The sequence below is a fragment of the Carassius carassius genome, chromosome 21 (genome assembly GCF_963082965.1).
Source record: "Carassius carassius chromosome 21, fCarCar2.1, whole genome shotgun sequence".
NCBI classification, from domain to species: Eukaryota; Metazoa; Chordata; class Actinopteri; order Cypriniformes; family Cyprinidae; genus Carassius; species Carassius carassius.
The window spans coordinates 15,279,207-15,296,475 of NC_081775.1; the positions used below are offsets into that span (position 1 = coordinate 15,279,207).

General features: G+C 36.8%; 1 protein-coding gene across 2 annotated transcripts in view; it reads right to left on the reverse strand.

Annotated features, from left to right (window-relative positions):
* hmcn2 (hemicentin 2) overlaps positions 1-17,269 on the reverse strand; it is an 81,605-nt gene that overhangs the window by 34,355 nt on the left and 29,981 nt on the right. For both annotated transcript variants that reach the window (XM_059503455.1, XM_059503454.1), the window contains exons 17-29: positions 15,150-15,245; positions 14,937-15,064; positions 14,692-14,836; positions 13,950-14,062; positions 12,440-12,596; positions 12,208-12,367; positions 8,485-8,612; positions 7,598-7,843; positions 7,176-7,259; positions 1,441-1,638; positions 983-1,113; positions 348-495; positions 58-184 (exon numbers count right to left, since the gene is read on the reverse strand). In XM_059503455.1, coding sequence (XP_059359438.1) covers positions 58-184; positions 348-495; positions 983-1,113; positions 1,441-1,638; positions 7,176-7,259; positions 7,598-7,843; positions 8,485-8,612; positions 12,208-12,367; positions 12,440-12,596; positions 13,950-14,062; positions 14,692-14,836; positions 14,937-15,064; positions 15,150-15,245 — 1,861 coding nt within the window. The remainder of the gene's footprint in view (positions 1-57; positions 185-347; positions 496-982; positions 1,114-1,440; positions 1,639-7,175; positions 7,260-7,597; positions 7,844-8,484; positions 8,613-12,207; positions 12,368-12,439; positions 12,597-13,949; positions 14,063-14,691; positions 14,837-14,936; positions 15,065-15,149; positions 15,246-17,269) is intronic.

Genomic DNA, 17,269 nt, shown 5'->3' on the forward strand with positions numbered 1-17,269 from the left:
AGATGAGCACAAAAGCTGGAAGACAGCAGCATGTAATTGTGTGTGTCATTGACTCACTCTCCATCATGACTCCATTCCACTATAGGAAGTGGGCGGCCACTGACTCTACACTGCATGTCCACTTCCTGCCCTACCATGACAGTCATTTCCTGCACTCCTGAGGTACCTGAAATTACTGGTGGAGCTAAACGTACACACCAAGACATATAAATATAAATGAGAAACTAAAGGAATTTGTATCAAATGTTACAAGCTAAATACAAAAACAAAGCCTAATATTTATCCTTTGTTCCATACACCTCAAGGTTTTTTTTTTAAATGACACAGCTTTTGTGTCTATATTTCACCTTGTACTTCAATAATATACTCCCTCCTGGCTTCCCCAGCAGAGTTCTGGGCAGTGCAGGAAAAGTGGCCAGCGTGATCATGCTGAACACGGTAAATCTTTAAAAGTCTTTTTCCATTCTGCAGATACACCCCTGGAGTCTCCAATACCTAGAAGCACAAAGCGGGTAATTGATTTCCAAGAGTAGCAGCCAAGATTTGTATGTAATTTCATGGCCACTAGGTGACACTATATTACCATTATACTGGAGGAGAGTCAAAATAAAATAAAATAAAATTAGTTTATTTTATAATGATACATGACTCTCTACATGATTATTTTGCATTCTGCAAATATTTTTGTAAAATGACAATTAAACTATATATTTGACCATTGCCCCAGGCAACCATTTTAATACATCATGCTGGATTTATGTCTTTCACATCACTATCAAAATTAATATTCCACGTTAATTAAAATACATATATATATTCGGCAAGCAGCTGTGTAATAATCTGGATAATAAATCAATTTTATGATGGGGTCCTGATAACCCTGTTGGGTTTTATTTTTCGATAACGACAGGGTGACTATACATTATTTATCATATAACAATTTTTATGAAAAATCACCATGCATGAGGAGATCTTAACCTACAGGCCTGTTGTCTTTAGACCAGGTAATGGTCGGGGTTGGAATACCGAAAGCATCACATCCCAGTGTGAGGGGCTGCTTCAGTGTGACCGTCAGATTCAAAGGCTGCCCATCTTCTTGGATCTCTGGTGGAACTAGATTTGTGAGACAAAGAAATCATTCAGCATAATTCAATCCAGCACTAATCCTTGACAGTAATTTGATTGTATTTAATTAGGCATGTAGTGAAAATGTACTGTAAGTGCCTACTCTAAAACAAAACAAACCAGAAACCTGTTCCTATTAACTTCTATGTGAACTATACAGGGTAATTAAGAGTCACCAATACAAATTTGTATTGTTTCATAATTTTTAATCGAAAATTCAGTGATTATAACATTTTAGATATTAGACCAAATAGACATTAATTTCAAATGTATCATAAAGCTATTTGCCATGTGGAAATGGTGCAAAAGTCTCACCATTGACCTTTAGCCTGGTCTTCCTCTCCACTGATCCTGCTTCATTAGTGGCCACACACTTAAAATCTCCACTGTGACTGGCCGAAGCTGAGCCAATCACCAGCGAGCCATTCTCAGCCAAAGACACACCGTGCTCCGATCGCTCCATATGGACCTCCAGGCCATTTTTGAACCATCGCACCCAAGGAGCAGGAGACCCTAGCCAGGGGATGACAACAGCATAAGAACACTATGTGTGAAAGAAGACATCGATCAGAAAAGACAAAATCACAATACCCTCTGCACAATGAACACATGGCTCGCCAGAGCTTAAAAAAAAAAACAGATATCCATCCACCTGAAAGTGAGGCAACAAAGTGCAGAAACAAAGAGGATGCCAGTAAATTTCTATCCTCAGAAGTGGATCAGCCGATGTCCTGTCAAACAGTGCTTCAAGGTGAAACACACCGAGTGAAGATGCCAGACACAGTATATCAGAAGAGAACGGATCAAGTGTGAGAACACCAGATTTATAGCTCAAAGACAAAAGTCAAGAGACTTCAGGACAGCAGTAAGGGGAGTAGTTCAAACACACCAATGAGGTCCTATATCAGCCTCCAAGACAACTTTAACAGATGTGTGATGAACTTTACTAGGTTATCTTTAAGTGACGGGACAGGGGGTAACCTTGAACTTGTTTTACAGTCACCTCTTAAACCTCCTCAAAGGCCATCTGGGCAGGAATGATAGATACTGAGAAGTGTTTATTTGTGTTTGGTTTCACCCAGAGCACTTTAGATGAAACTCTCCCCTGTGACATGCAGAGTCTATAGTGATGGAAGGAATATACTTTAATAAGGGTTTAAAAGAGGCCCAAAAGAAGTATAGACACATTTGGACATTCAGAACTATTAAGAATAGTTCATCCAAAAAAGAAAATCTGTTGTCATGTTCTCACCCGTCAAACTTTGGTTAATCTTCAAAACATAGAACAAATAAGACATTTTTAGTGAAACCTCAGAGGTTTCTGAGGTTTTCTTTCACCGAAATTCCAGGTAACCAAAACGTGGAAGATCTCAAATGATCATAAGGGCATCATAAAAAGAATCCGTATGAATCACACGGTTTAATCCAAGTCTTGTGAAGAGAAACAATCACTTTTATCTGATAAGATTTATAAAACAGATGAACCCTGTCCACTGTTGTTTTGAACCCCATTTCAACCCTGGCCCACTGGAAAGCGTGCTGAAAAGAGTGCTAAAAGAGTGTTCAGATTTAACCGATACAGATGAATGTGAATCTATAAACATTTTATCGTTTGTTGTACATATTGCAGCAGTTTGGAAATAAAAAAACCCAGTCAGTAGCACTAAAAGATTACTGCTCTATCACATTTGAAAATACTGCACCACCTACACAACCCCCCACACTGAACCTAACCGATCGATAGAACCAAACCAATTGTGAGATAAAAGCCCATTGGCTGAAGCAACCATGATGTTTTAACTTAGCTCTACAAGTTTTTTAATCTTTTATCATGACGTGTGTTTCACAGGACTTGTACCTTCACATCAGGTACAACTATACCAGGTGAGCTAGCAAGCAAGTTTACTACATCAGAAAAGATGTTTACTGCCACTAGTGTTTTTAGCTGGAAACTGCAGTAGATTTTATGTACAGGCATGTTTATGGATCTTTGCAAAAATGTTGGTAAATGCACCTTTTTCTAAGGAACCTGAACTGACAAAAAGCAATTGAAACATTCCTCAAAATATCTTCTGTTATGTTTCACAGAAATGTGACAGAACATATCAAACCAGGTGTCATCTGCAAATGAATTATGTAGGAACTTTTCTCAGAAGTAACTTTGCTTGCAATGACTTGCAACCAAATGAGGCCAAATTCACCCAGGTGTCTTATTAGAGTAACCACAGTTGAAGTTTGTCACATTAACTATCCACTAATGTTTTAACTACAAAGTATATAAATGCTGGTTGTCTTCACTTTCTTACAAGCTTTTTAGTAAAGCATTTTATATCAAATGTGTGTTTGTGCTAGCTTTAAAATAAATGTCACTTGGTGTAATAATTTATTACGTAATTCAAAGATATTCATACATTTTTAAGTACATCTTAAGCGTCCAAATACTTTTAGGGGGCCGCTGTATACAATAAGTCAGCCACTTTTTTTAACAGGCCAATCATAGTTGGAGGGGAAAAGAACTCCCAGAGCAGATGTCTACAGTCATAATGTTTGGATTGATTGTTTTTGTTACTTAAAGAATGGTGTGCAGCTGGTCCCGTTTACATTACAGGATAACATTAGGAGCAGTTTATTTGTCAAAAATCCCTTGAACAATACTTCAGATGATGCACGCTATAAAAAGAGTCTTGTGTGTGTTCCTTGGGTGGGGTCATGTCTTTAGTGCAAGCCAGATTAAATGGATCTATCTGAAAAGGAAAGACTTCCTCACTCCTACTCCTTTTGGCATGTCTTCTTTATCTAACACACCTGTAGGATTGAGGAATTCTGCAATAAGAAAGCAGTGTGTGTTTTATGTAGAAGTTAACATTTTTAAATGTACAGTATGCGGCATTAACACAAACAAAATTATGATTGTTTGCAATAAAATTATGCAGTTGTTCTCAGCCAGGGGCCCAGGTCCCTCTAAGTCTTAAGATGATTTGAGTTTGGTTATATAAATATAATCTTAATAAAAATGCTAAAGTAATAAAATAAAAATAGAATTTAAATAAAAAATAAATCAAATGTTTTAATCAACAGCTTTTGTTCAGCAAGGATGTATTACACTGATCAAAAGTGACAATGAAGCATTCATATTTTTACAAAGATGTTTATTTTAAATAAATGCTATTTTTAACTTTTTATTCATGATAGAATTCTGAAAAAAAAGCATCACAGTTTCCCCAAAAATTATATTTTCAACATTGATCATATGAAATGTTTCTCGAGCTGCAAGTCAACAATATATATAAAACAGGAACAGTTATTTTAATCCTATTTTACAATATCGATGTATCTTTTTACAGCCTTAGTGAACGTGGCTTGCCGACCCCAAACTTTTAGTGTAGAGTGAAATCATAACACAGCACCTATAAATCAGCTGTAAAGGTTATGTTTGAGTTAGCTCATTTCCTATAAAGTGTGATTATTAGGCATGTCACTTTATTTTAAAAGACAACCACTTTCACTGGAGCCTAATGATTACCGTCATCCGCCACCAAACATGCACGACAGCACAGCCGTTTACACTTATTTACTGTCATATCTGTATTAAGTACCTCTTATTAAGTGCTACACAGATGTCTGAATTCTCAGTCGCCATAACAACATTAGAGATACAACACAAACACAAGAAAACAACTAGCAATTCAGCACAATTTGCACTTAATAGTAAGGATGACTTGACCATCTTTGCTTTGATTCAAGACAGATTGATAACCGCCTGTAAAAATGACCCATCAAACCATTTCTTTCCCTATAATCTCGCTCTTAGACCTCCTCCTCTCCGCCTGCAACAGTCCCTAATTAGGATTCCTCTCCCAGTGGGCCATCGCATGCAGGAAAGCAGATGTGGCCCTCAGAGACAGAGGAGAAGAGTAGTGTTCCAGCTGCTGCACATGCACACATATACACACACACACATCATGTCATATCCGCGACACGCAGGGTTGCCATTGCAGGTTTCCATCAAAACAACACCTATTAGCTTACAGTGTGCACGGAAAGAGCTGGGTATGTATCACTGTAGTGTGTTTCATAAACAGACACAGATTCACACTAAACACCTTTCACTTCTAGCAAGTGAAGGCATATGACTTCCTTTCCAGGTCTGTTTATGTGAAACGAGCTGTTAAACCTGCACAAAGTGTTCCCGAATGAAGATGTTACCAGCAGCCAAAATGAGGCGGCGGTGAGAAAAGATACCATATGGTGAGAGACAGCGAGAAAAAAAAAATTAAACTCCCAAAGACGGCTTTCAGTACAGCATTTATCACATCCCTCTCTCACACATATGCTTCTTTACATATATTATGTAAATGTATATGTCTTTCACTATTATATCTTTATTAATTGCAAAAATTATTTAGAAACACTACCTTTCAAAAGATTGGGGTCAGTAAGTTTTAAAGGAGACCTATTATGACCCCTTTTACATTATGTAATATAAGTCTCTGGTGTCCCCAGAATGTGTCTGTAAAGTTTCAGCTCAAAATACCCCACAGATCATTTATTATATTATTTTGAAAATGCCTATTTTGAGTGGAAGTGGAAACATGCTGTTTCATGCATGTCTCTTTAAATGCAAATGAGCTGCTGCCCCCCCCCCCCCTTTCCAGAATAGGGCTTTGACTTTACAGCTCCTATCTCATGCTTCGTTCACGCCAAGTCATAATTACCGTAATTCCGAGATGACAACACATGACATTTTACTCATGTCCTCGGAATCTGAGTTAGCGCCGAAGTAATAGCTGTACTGGTCTAAGTCATAACTCTCAGAACATTCCAAGCTCATAAGTCATAAATACAAGTTCTGGAGCATGTGAGGGCTTTGGCGTTGATAGTGTTGCCATAGAAACAAATAATTAAGCTCCAAGCAGAATGTCACGTGTTGTCATCTTGGTATTATGGTGATTACGACATGGTGTGAACACAGCTTCAGATACTCTGCTAAAAAACATCGGTTTGGTTTCGATGATCATGTCTATTGCATTCTAATAAACCAGATTAGTTTAAACTTCTGATATAGGGTTTTGGTACATGCACCGGGGACCTGATTATAGCACTTAAACATGGAACAAGTCAGATTTTCATATTTACAATAAATGTTTAACCCATCCATATAGAAAATGAGAGAGAGAGAGCCTACGAATAGCTTGTTATCGATAAACTCACTTAAATTTCAGAAATATTTTGCATCTATTATATGATACATTCTAGAGCTCAGCCAAAAATGACAGAAATAAAATCTGACTTTACATAAATATATGGTGAATATATCTAGAAATGGAGAGAAAATTAAATAACTTGTTTAAAATGTAATTTTGCTAAAAAAGATCAACCAATATAAATTTCCCTGTTGTTTCGGGGCCAGTTATGCTGGCTTCATGCTGGTCTTGCTGAATGGGCACAGTCACACTGTTTAATAGCAAAACGTTTTTTTAAAAAGCTAGTAAAGTTGGTTAACAAAAGATGTGAAAGTGAAGTGACATTCAGCCAAGTATGGTGACCCATACTCAGAATTTGTGCTCTGCATTTAACCCATCCGAAATGCACACACACAGAGCAGTGAACACACACACACACACACTGTGAGCACACACCCGGAGCAGTGGGCAGCCATTTATGCTGCGGCGCCCGGGGAGCAGTTGGGGGTTCGATGCCTTGCTCAAGGGCACCTAAGTCGTGGTATTGAAGGTGGAGAGCGAACTGTACATGCACTCCCCCCACCCACAATTCCTGCCGGCCCGGGACTCGAACTCACAACCTTTCGATTGGGAGTCCGACTCTCTAACCATTAGGCCACGACTTCCCCCCTGTTTTGGTTGTTGAACTAGTTTAAACCACCAACACACTTAACACCTCTTGTTTAAATTACATTTAGTCTTTTAAAACATTAGTTTGTCTTGCAAATGGAATTAAACCAATCATTAATTAACCCATGGAAGTAGAGAAGAAAATACACCACAAATACAATAATAGTGACAAGTGACAAGCTAAGCTAGTTTACCTACCTCTTGCAGGGCAAGGGATGAGCACTCTGCTGTTAGCCACAGTCTCAATAATGGTCTCTCCGTTTGTCTTAAAATAGGGGCCCTCTGTAACCACAAAGTAGTTATACTAGAGTCAATCCATTTGAAGAAGTAGTTACATGGCAAAGTAATAACATCAAGTAGAAGGTTAACATAAAAAGCCCAAAGCCAAAGCTCAACTCAAGGGTCAGAGTGGAGAGCACAGGAACACAGGGATAAGTGATTTGAGACCATATCCACTGGTTTACACACTCATATGTCATGTTTAGTCATGATTCAGATTGGCTGGGGATCATGACATATTTCCTGCCTTAAATGTTTTGGTTCCCAAAGAGTTCTTTGTGCGATGACAAATGTTTACAGTTGAACAATGTAATTCTTGCAGTTTTGCTCAACAGACATACCTAAAATGTTCAGAACAATCTCGATGGTATCTTCTCCAGCACTATTCTTGGCTACACAACTATAGGTGCCGCTGTCCGAGTGCTGGACCGCCTGGATCTTCAGCATCCTATCACTGCCCACAAGAAGTCCTTTATGAAGCCAGCTGATCTGAGGGCTTGGCTCTCCTTGGACCACACATGGCAACATCACCGTCTGGCCAATCAGAGCCTTGAGAGATGGAGGTGCTGGCTGAATCCTTGGTTTAGCTGTTAGGATAAATCCAGTACAGAAAAGTTTGGTTTCTATGTTGTTTGGTAGTTCATTTGGCACATGAAATTGAATTATAGAATTTTAAGAATGTAAATGACTACAAAGACCACACTATCCTCTTTATGCACTAGCATCCAAAAGTTTGAGTTCAGCTTTTAGGATTTTAAATGCTTTTGAAAGATCTCATGTTCATCAAGACTGTATTAACTTGATAAAAATACAGCAAAACGGTGAAATATGAACTGTTTAATAACAGTTTTGTTTTTTTAAATATTTTAAAATTTAATTTATTCTTTGATGGCAAAGCAGAATTTTCTTCAGTGTCACATGACCCTTAAGAAATAATTCGAATATGCTGATTTGCTGCTCAAAAAGAACCATTTCTTACCGTAAGCAATGATGTAAAAATAATGATGGCAATACTATCTGATTCTATCACTGTATCATAGTTCTACCACAGCACTTTTTGTTTTTTGTTATAAGATCAAATTCCATTGTCAAACCTCAAAAGAGAAGTTGTCATTGAAAGGATGGATAACTGTATGAACTATGAACACTCCTATAGAACAATCTGTATTCTATTTCATGTATTTTAAGAGTTTTTCCACAGATAAATCCTGAATTTATTGGATTGTACCTTGTACTTGCAAATTGTAGGTGAGTGAGACGTTGCCAGCTGGGTTAGTGGCAGAACAGGTGTAGAATTTACTGTCTATCAGCCTGACATCACTAATCTTCAGAGAACCAGACGGCAGAATGGTGAACCTGCGTAAGAAGAGGTCAAAGGTCAGGTGCCAAAGTCTGAAAGAAGCATGTTATATAGTGTCTGCTAAAGAGTATGTGTGGTGTATACAGTATGAATGTGTGGTCTTGTGTATATGCATACAAGCTGGTTTCTAACTTGTGCAATTGAAACCAATTGAGAAAATCAGCTTGGTTTCATTTGGATCGTAATCTTTTGAACATTTGCTTAGCAACTTTATTATGGCAACCCAAATACAAATACAACTAATAAATCTGAAAGGAAGCTACAAGCTTCTATATTCAACAAAACCCCCTTTGGGACAAAGTACTCCACCTCCCACTTTTTTCTCACAAGTCTTGCACATGTGGACTAATGCTGAGATCACTAAATAGTGGGTCGCGGCCAAGATTCATACCCAACATTGACTTTACACAGATTGCACACAATTTCTAATGAATTAACAGAATTCTAAAAGTTTTGTTCTATAAGTCATATCTGAACTGCAAAATGTGAACTTGAACGCAGCTGTTATAATCAAGCATTTGATTTATGATAAAAACGTTTGGAATTTTTTTTTTTTTAATTTCTGATTCTATGCTAGACTAAAATGCACTCTTCAAGAGAATATTTAGACTTTTTTTTTGAGGCATTATGTCTGTAAAATGGCTACTAACTGGAAAATGTACAGTGCATATTTCTGAAAGAGCATCAGTTTCAGAGTATTTCTTTCTTGACTGTTTCTTTTATTCCTTGTGTGTGTGTGTGTGTGTGTGCGCGCGCATGCGTGCGTGTGTTTTCGCTAACTTGAAAATGTACAATGAATATTTCTGAAACAACATCAGTTTCAAGTCACTGTTGCTTTTGGCCTTTTTTTTTTTTTTTTACAAAGCATTATTGTTCCCAGCTTGAACATTTAAAATTAAAGGGTTAGTTCAACCAAAACTGAAAATTAAGCCATAAATTACTCGCCCTGAAATAATCCTATGTGTATATGACTTTCTTCTTTCAGACGAATCCATTCAGAGTTATTTTCAACATTTTCATTTTTGGGTGAACTAACCCTTTAAGGCTGACAACTTAAAAAATGTAGAGTAAACATTAATGAAATGCACAATCATTTTTGCATTTCTCTGCCACATAACATACTGGCACCTAAAATGTGTATGTTAATTTAGAGATTGGATCTGTTGAATACCTGTGTTCTGTATTGATTAATTGTACACTTTTAGGTATAGGTTCAAAATCACCAAACAAATTCCAACAAACAACAAATTCTAGTTGGATCGGTGTGTTGATCCTGTTGGGGCAGTTTGAACCAGCTTGAAACAACACTTGTGCAAGCTGGCAAATTTGGACTGTGGGTTATTAGTGTAATCAAGAGTACTAGAATGGGCCAGAAAGAGAATGAGAATGAGGCTAAATAAAAAAAATAAAAAAAAACACCGGTTCACAGTGAGATAAAGCTCCAAACTCACAAAGGTTAAAGCAAGCACTGGTGCCCCTAACATCCCTACAGCCACCTGATTCTAGATTAAACACTTTCCATTCACAATCTTCTTTCCTGTGTGGCTGATGTCTCTGGAGTGGAGTGTTATTCGCGTCAGGCAGACTGAGACATCGACATGCTGTTTTATGAGACAGGAAGCTCCCGGAGACTCAAACATTATGCAGGCTACACTTCTTCCTTTGTGACTCACACTCAAATCACACACACACACACACACACACAAAGGTCTCATTCCTTGCTTTAGCAGGAATAGAGTGTCTCAACATTCCAATAATTCCCTGTTTTTACAGAGAGACCACATTACCTAATCCTAAAGCTGTTATCCATAAACCCTTGCAATATCTATCTGCTGCATCCCTCTCTAACTAATTCCATCTACACTACATGCTCAAGCACCTACATAAAAAAATCCCAGCACGCTTCTCTTTCTGATCCCAGCACCTCCAGCCCCAGTCCCATCATCTGTTTACTGAGCAAATACATCAACCTTGATGTAATGAACTTCACATCTGTTTTCCATTGAACCTCATGTGATTTTACACCTTGCATTTCTGTACACAAGTCCACAGGACCATAATGACTGGGAATACAAAAAAAAAAAAATCTTTTCTGCAAAACATGCAGACTCCAAAATGGGACTTAAAATGAAGTGAATGAACTTAAAAGCAGTAATGTGAAACTTATAATTTTATAAAAGCACCATTTAAAACTTGTGTATTCTTTGAGCTGTAAATTTGTTTAAATCATCATTTTTTTATAGTCGTTTTAGGGCTCATATTATGTTGTCAAGGTAATAAAGTTGTAAAATTGGATATAACTTCACATAGAAAAGCTTAGTAGTCTTATGTTTTTTTTTCTCACTAAAATCATGTTAACATTAATATTGTTTGTCTTGTGGCTGTAATATTGAAACACTGAGCATTGTACTGAGTAATGTTTACAGACTGGCGTCATTCAATTCCATTACGAGTGACTCATGTAACCCAGTTTTTTGTAACCTAAATTATATCGATTGAGCTAAACTGATATTAAACCTGGAATATTTTTTTTTAAAAGACGGCAAAAATTTCCACTTTAGCCAGCATAAGAGAGTCTTATCTCCACTAACCTTTACTATGTGACATCATTGTACTCCTGGGTAGTTTACAGTCTGGCTTATGATAGATCACTACAATTGAAAACACACAGCTATATCCAACACTCTCAAAACATGAAATTAGCAAGAAAAAAGATGCCTGCAGATGATGATTTTACTTATGCCAAATAAATGCAAAGCATCAGTCCATCAGGATGAAATCTAATGTGTCTCCTTTATATCAGAGCACCGGTGGCTCTTGCTGAAACTGAGCTGGCTCTAGTTCTTGTCCGGGGAGTTAGAATGAGGCAAGAGAAGTCAGCTGGGGTAAATTTTGACACAGCTGAAGCCTTTGATAGATGGTTACATCACCTCACGAGGGCCCATTCCTTCACAAAAAGAAAACCTCATCACTCATAAGGACATATTTTTGCCATTTATTATGTACCAAGATAGAACTGTTCTAAAAGCAAAAACTTAAATACCACATCATTTTCGGCTTCATGGTTTGTGACACTGTCAAGAGTATGAGCACATTTGGTCTTTGACCTTAGGCTGTTTGGCAAGTTATGCTGAAAAATATAAAAATAAACAGAAAACTGGGAAAACCTTTTACCAAAAGTATGTGCCAGAACTGGTTAACATGTCCTTTCACACAAATTGTGTACCTCAAGATTTATTTCTGTCATTATACACTTTGGGACCAAGACAATTTCTGTCAAATTCTGTCATTTGCCCCCTCATGTCCTTCCAAACCGGTGTGATTTTTCCTTTCTTATATGGGGCATTTTTTACATTCCTTAATATGGGTCAAATTTGACAGGTGGGCTTAGTTAGTAAAAGCTGTATTTTAAGAAGCCATTACTCCAGTCTTCAGTGTCACATGATCCTTCAGAAACCATTCGAATATGCTGATTTGTTGCTTAAGATACATGTTAGTGTATGAACGATAGTTAGGTTAGGTGTCTTTGTGAATTTATATAATCTATATGGTGCATGCGAGTACAACACAAGACGATTATTATTTTCCTACCAGGCTGTGACAGGTGGTATCGGTTGCCCATTTCTGCTCCAAGTCACCAGAGGTGTAGGACTTCCATGCACTTCACATGGAAGGATGACCTCTGATCCAACCTCAGCTGCCATTTTAACCATTGCTTGTGACCCCTCAGCACCAACGATTCTTGGTTTGCCTATTGAAATGAGAGACTCAGAAACCACTTCTACACTTAATTGTTTTAGTAAATCATCCATATCTCCCTCACTGTTAACACTCAGATGCATCTCTCTGCTGGTGTAGCCCACAGCACTGGTGGCGGTGCACACATAAACCCCTGCATCCTCCGCTGTGGGACTGGGGATGTACAGACCTCCATCTGCCTCGAGGGGTGCAGACACAGGCCTGTTTGAGGGATCTCGACCCTGGGGAGAGAAGAAGTGCCTTTAAGTCCTCCTGGGAAGTTTTGAGCTGGGAAGCTAGGAAGCTCAAATCACTTCGGTTACAACAGGATGGCAATACACATTTTCTATATATATTTCAAGAATATTTTTCACTCTACATCTGCAAAATGATGAATAAAGAATGTGCACTGGGTGTGTTTTGTAGTTTTAATCATTACATCTTATTTTGCATCACAGAAGTAAGCAACCTTTTTCTAATTTCTACCACAAAATAAAAAAGGTAATTGCAATTTTCTTTATTTCTCATCCTGTGGCAGAAACAAGCTTCCATTTCAGCATTGAATAAAAAAAAAAGAAAAAAAAAAGTTATAGTTATAGCTTTTTAGCTCAAAATTTAGACTTTTTTTTCTTGCAATTTCAAATTTACTGTTCTCACTATTCTGGCTTTCTTCTCAGAATTGTCAGTTATAACCTGGTTATAAGGTAATTGTGAGGTAACATCTCGCAATCTTGACTTCTTTTCCCTCAAAAGAGTGAGAAAAAATTCAGAACTGTAAGAAAAAAGTTCCAATTATCTCATTTTTTATTTAAAAGCTTCCATAGGAAGTGAATGAACCTGGTAGCTTTGCACATTAAAGTTACAAATGGCTGCACCTGCTCTTAAAAAAATAAGGTGGATATTCTACAGAAATTGTACAATACTTAAGTACACAACTCTATTTTACTCTAAATAAAACAAATATATATTCATAAATGTACTATTAAAACATGATGCACCTATTGGGTTTAACATGTTTTCATGTTTTCTCAGGCCTAAAAGAAAATTCAGAGTTTCCCAATCGTAATTAGGGCTTTGTGGCGACGTTCATGTGCATTCAACTTGTATATACAATTTTTCCGACGTGACTTGAATGCACCATTGGAATGCACATCCTGTCCGAAACCTCTGAAGCAGCTTCTCAGGTTACCAGGAATCAGGCATTCCTCCTGCATATCCCCCAGCCCCTTTTTGCTCAGAAACAAGATGACTTTAGCAGACCTTCTTTCATGTGACCAGAATAGCAATTTACATGCCTCAATGGATACTGCGGACAATACACCCCCAATCTATCATTTTGTGAAACAGCGGTGGAAAACTTAACCTCCCATGACAGGGGCAGGCGGACGGGATCATACATTCATTTGAAAGGCGATTGGGAAAGCCATGCATCAAAGATGAACATGCTGCATCAGCACTTCTCCTGCCTCCATTATGCTAAATTATTCCAGCTAAGTGTATAGCAAGGTGCGATCTGTCACTATTTGTCACTGCTGGGATGGTAGCACAGCCAGAAGCAACATTACTGAAAAAAGACCACAGTAAGAGTGATGTACCTTGGACCAGACAATGGTGGGTTTGGGGACCCCACTTGCTTCACAGGACAGGGAGATAGGTGTGCCCTCGTTGGCTGTGTAGTGCAGAGGACCAGCCTTGATATCAGGAGGGGCTGGAAAAGTAGGTCAGAATAGCAGCTGTTCACGAGGCCTTAACAACCAGTGGTTCACAATTAGAACTTCACGCCAAAGATACTTCACAAGGATTCCAGCTTAGCGCTTCTAAATATGAAACTCTAATATTGGCATCTATTTTAGTTTCATTAAGGACCAGATGGATTACTGTAATGCTGGATGTACTTCAAATTGATTTTCTTTGTACATATTTCCACTAATAATAAAAACAATCTTTTTAATATAATTAATATTTAACTGTATTTTATTTAATTATGTATTTTTCATGTATGCATGCATGTACGACTTGATTGTAGCTGGAGACTCTTTTCTGACACATGTAATAAGATAATAATTTTACCCGTTGCCATTAACGGTTCCCTTTTATGAAACATAAAATAAAGATTTAAAAAATTCATTTAAGTTTCTTACTGTTAGGCAGTTAAACCATAAATGATGAGGGATTGTTTGAAACCAGTGTACTTGTTCTTTTAATTTGGGTGTCTAAAAAAAAACTTTCTTCCATCATCTCCTCATTACACTCTTGCTATCATCACGCTGATAAATCTAGCCCATGAAAAATATCTAAATCAATTATACTCTATGATAACAGGCCCTGCCTACAAACCATGAACTTCCACTGTGACGGTTATATTGGCTGATCCTGCTACATTGATGGCAGTGCACACATATATCCCAGCATCCCCTGCTCCAGCTCTATCTACATGCAGACTGCCGTCACTCCTAAGAAAGACTCTTCCACCAACACGCACCTAGACACAGAGTAATCACAATAAAAGAATAAGTGTAAACAATGTCCATTATCCCTGGATTTCAATTTCACACCTAGTAAGCGTCTCTCTCGTCACTCACTTGTTTTCCATTGTGCGTCCAGACTCTGTCAGGAAGAGGAATGCCATCTAATAACATACAGGGAAGGTTCAGAGGCTGACCGATCATCACTGCGACAGCTGGTGCACCTTGAACTAATAATGGGGCTTCTGCAAACAGGACAGATAATTATTATGACAGTTTATGGTGATAATATTTGTCAGATTTGTTAAGGAGAACAATATATGTTCATACCTAAGCCAGTAACAGTGACTCTGGCAAGAGCCTTGATGGATCCAAACTGGTTTTTAGCCTCACAAACATAAACACCTTCATCATCAACCCAAACACCTGGAGGGAACAGAGGAACACTGATTAGAACATAAAGGGCTCTTTTGTATTTTCTTTTCTTATAAACATGTAATTTCATACTTTACTCATTAACAAACCATTCAGCTTAATTCTAGTTTGCTGTTAATAATGTGAAATGGATGTGTGGTCATTAGATAGATCACATATGGATGTGTTTGTGCGTTTTTTGTTTTTGGTAATGGCTTTACTTCATTAATAAAGAGGTATCTTGACCTTTGCATCAAAGTCAGGATAAAAACAACATAAAGAACATTCAGTCAGGAATGTGACTGGTTTAACGAAACACACAAATAATAACCTACAATATTTTTCTAATGTCTCTTATTTTAGAGTCATATACTGTAGTAGTATAGATAAAGTAGCTTTAATGTTTATTACTGCATTTTTTCATGTTTTTTATGTTTAGAATACCTTTGTCATCATCTTACACTCACTTAAATGCAACTAACCAATTCACATTACTAACAATAACAATAAAAAAATAATAATAATAAACTCTTAAACCAAGATATATCTGAGACTTTATGATGATTACATGTAATGGTGTTATTAAATTATTGTTACATTTAACAGCTCAATAACACCAACTGTGATCTTTATCATATAAAATAACCTAAAAATAATAATGGCCTTATTGTTTGGACATTGTTTTTTTGATATCAGTGCATTCCCAATTTATGAACTTGTTTCTCCACGGTTTTCTACCTCATGCTTTGATAATAATAATAAATAAATAGATGCTACAGATGATGTCTTGGATCTTAAGTCATCGTTTATGATGAATGGTTTTTAATGACACACATCTGCACGTTTGTTACAGATCTAATTAATTAACCATTAAAGTTTTACATTTGTTAAAAAACGCATTCGGTTCTTGGCGCTGTTGGCGCTTTTGGAAGAGAAAGAGAATTTATAGCAATGCTGGTTCTCTTGTAACTTACAGTCCAGCTATTAATTCCATTGTGATGACAGTTCTGACTTCATTAGCGGCTATTCATTTTTGTTTGAGAGCATTACACACTCACTACTTTATATGCAAATGTTCATCTGATTTAAAACAATGAAACTGTTATGAATGTTGTGCAACAGTCTGCGTGTGTGAAATTCATACAATAGTCATTTGCAATCACATTAGTAGCTGTTGAAATAGATATAAATAGTATAAATCAGTGTCACATTTGCGCAATACATTTGTGTGCAAGTATGGAGTGTTGTATGTATATCCAGTGCTATGCGAGTAGGAATGATCGCAAATTTTCACAAAGACACAGCTGGCCCAAAGTCTGGAATTATTAAGATTTGTTGCAGATTTTGATAGTTTCTTAATGAGGCTGCATTTATTAAATCAAAAATGCAATAGAAATAGCAATGGTAAATAACTCTTTTTTCATTAATATATTTTAAAATTTAATTTATTTCTCTGATGACAAAGCTGGATTTTCAGCATCATTACTCTAGTCTTCAGTGTCACATGATCCTTCAGAAATTATTCTGATGTGATGATTTGCTGCTCAATAAACTTCTTATTATCAATGCTGAAAGCAATTCGGCTGCTTAATATTTATGAAAAAACTGTGATACACTACCATTCAAAGGTATTGGGTCAGTATGATTTATTTCTTTTTTTTATTTTAATGAATTTTGATATCCAGCAATGATGCATTAAAATTATCAAAAGTGACAGTAAAGACATTTATAATCTATACAAATCTAATAAATATTTCAAATATATCCCGTTCATCAAAGAATCCTGTAAAAAAATTTCACCAAAAATACCACTGATAATAATAATAATAATAATAATAGTTATTAAAATCAGAGCTCTAATAATAATTCAGCAGCTAATCAAATATCAGAAGAATGCTTTCTCAAGGATCATGGGACACTGAAGATTGTAAAATTCAGCTTAGCATTACTGGAACAAAACTTATGTATGTATATATATATATATAAATATATATATATATATATATATATATATATATATATATATATATATATAT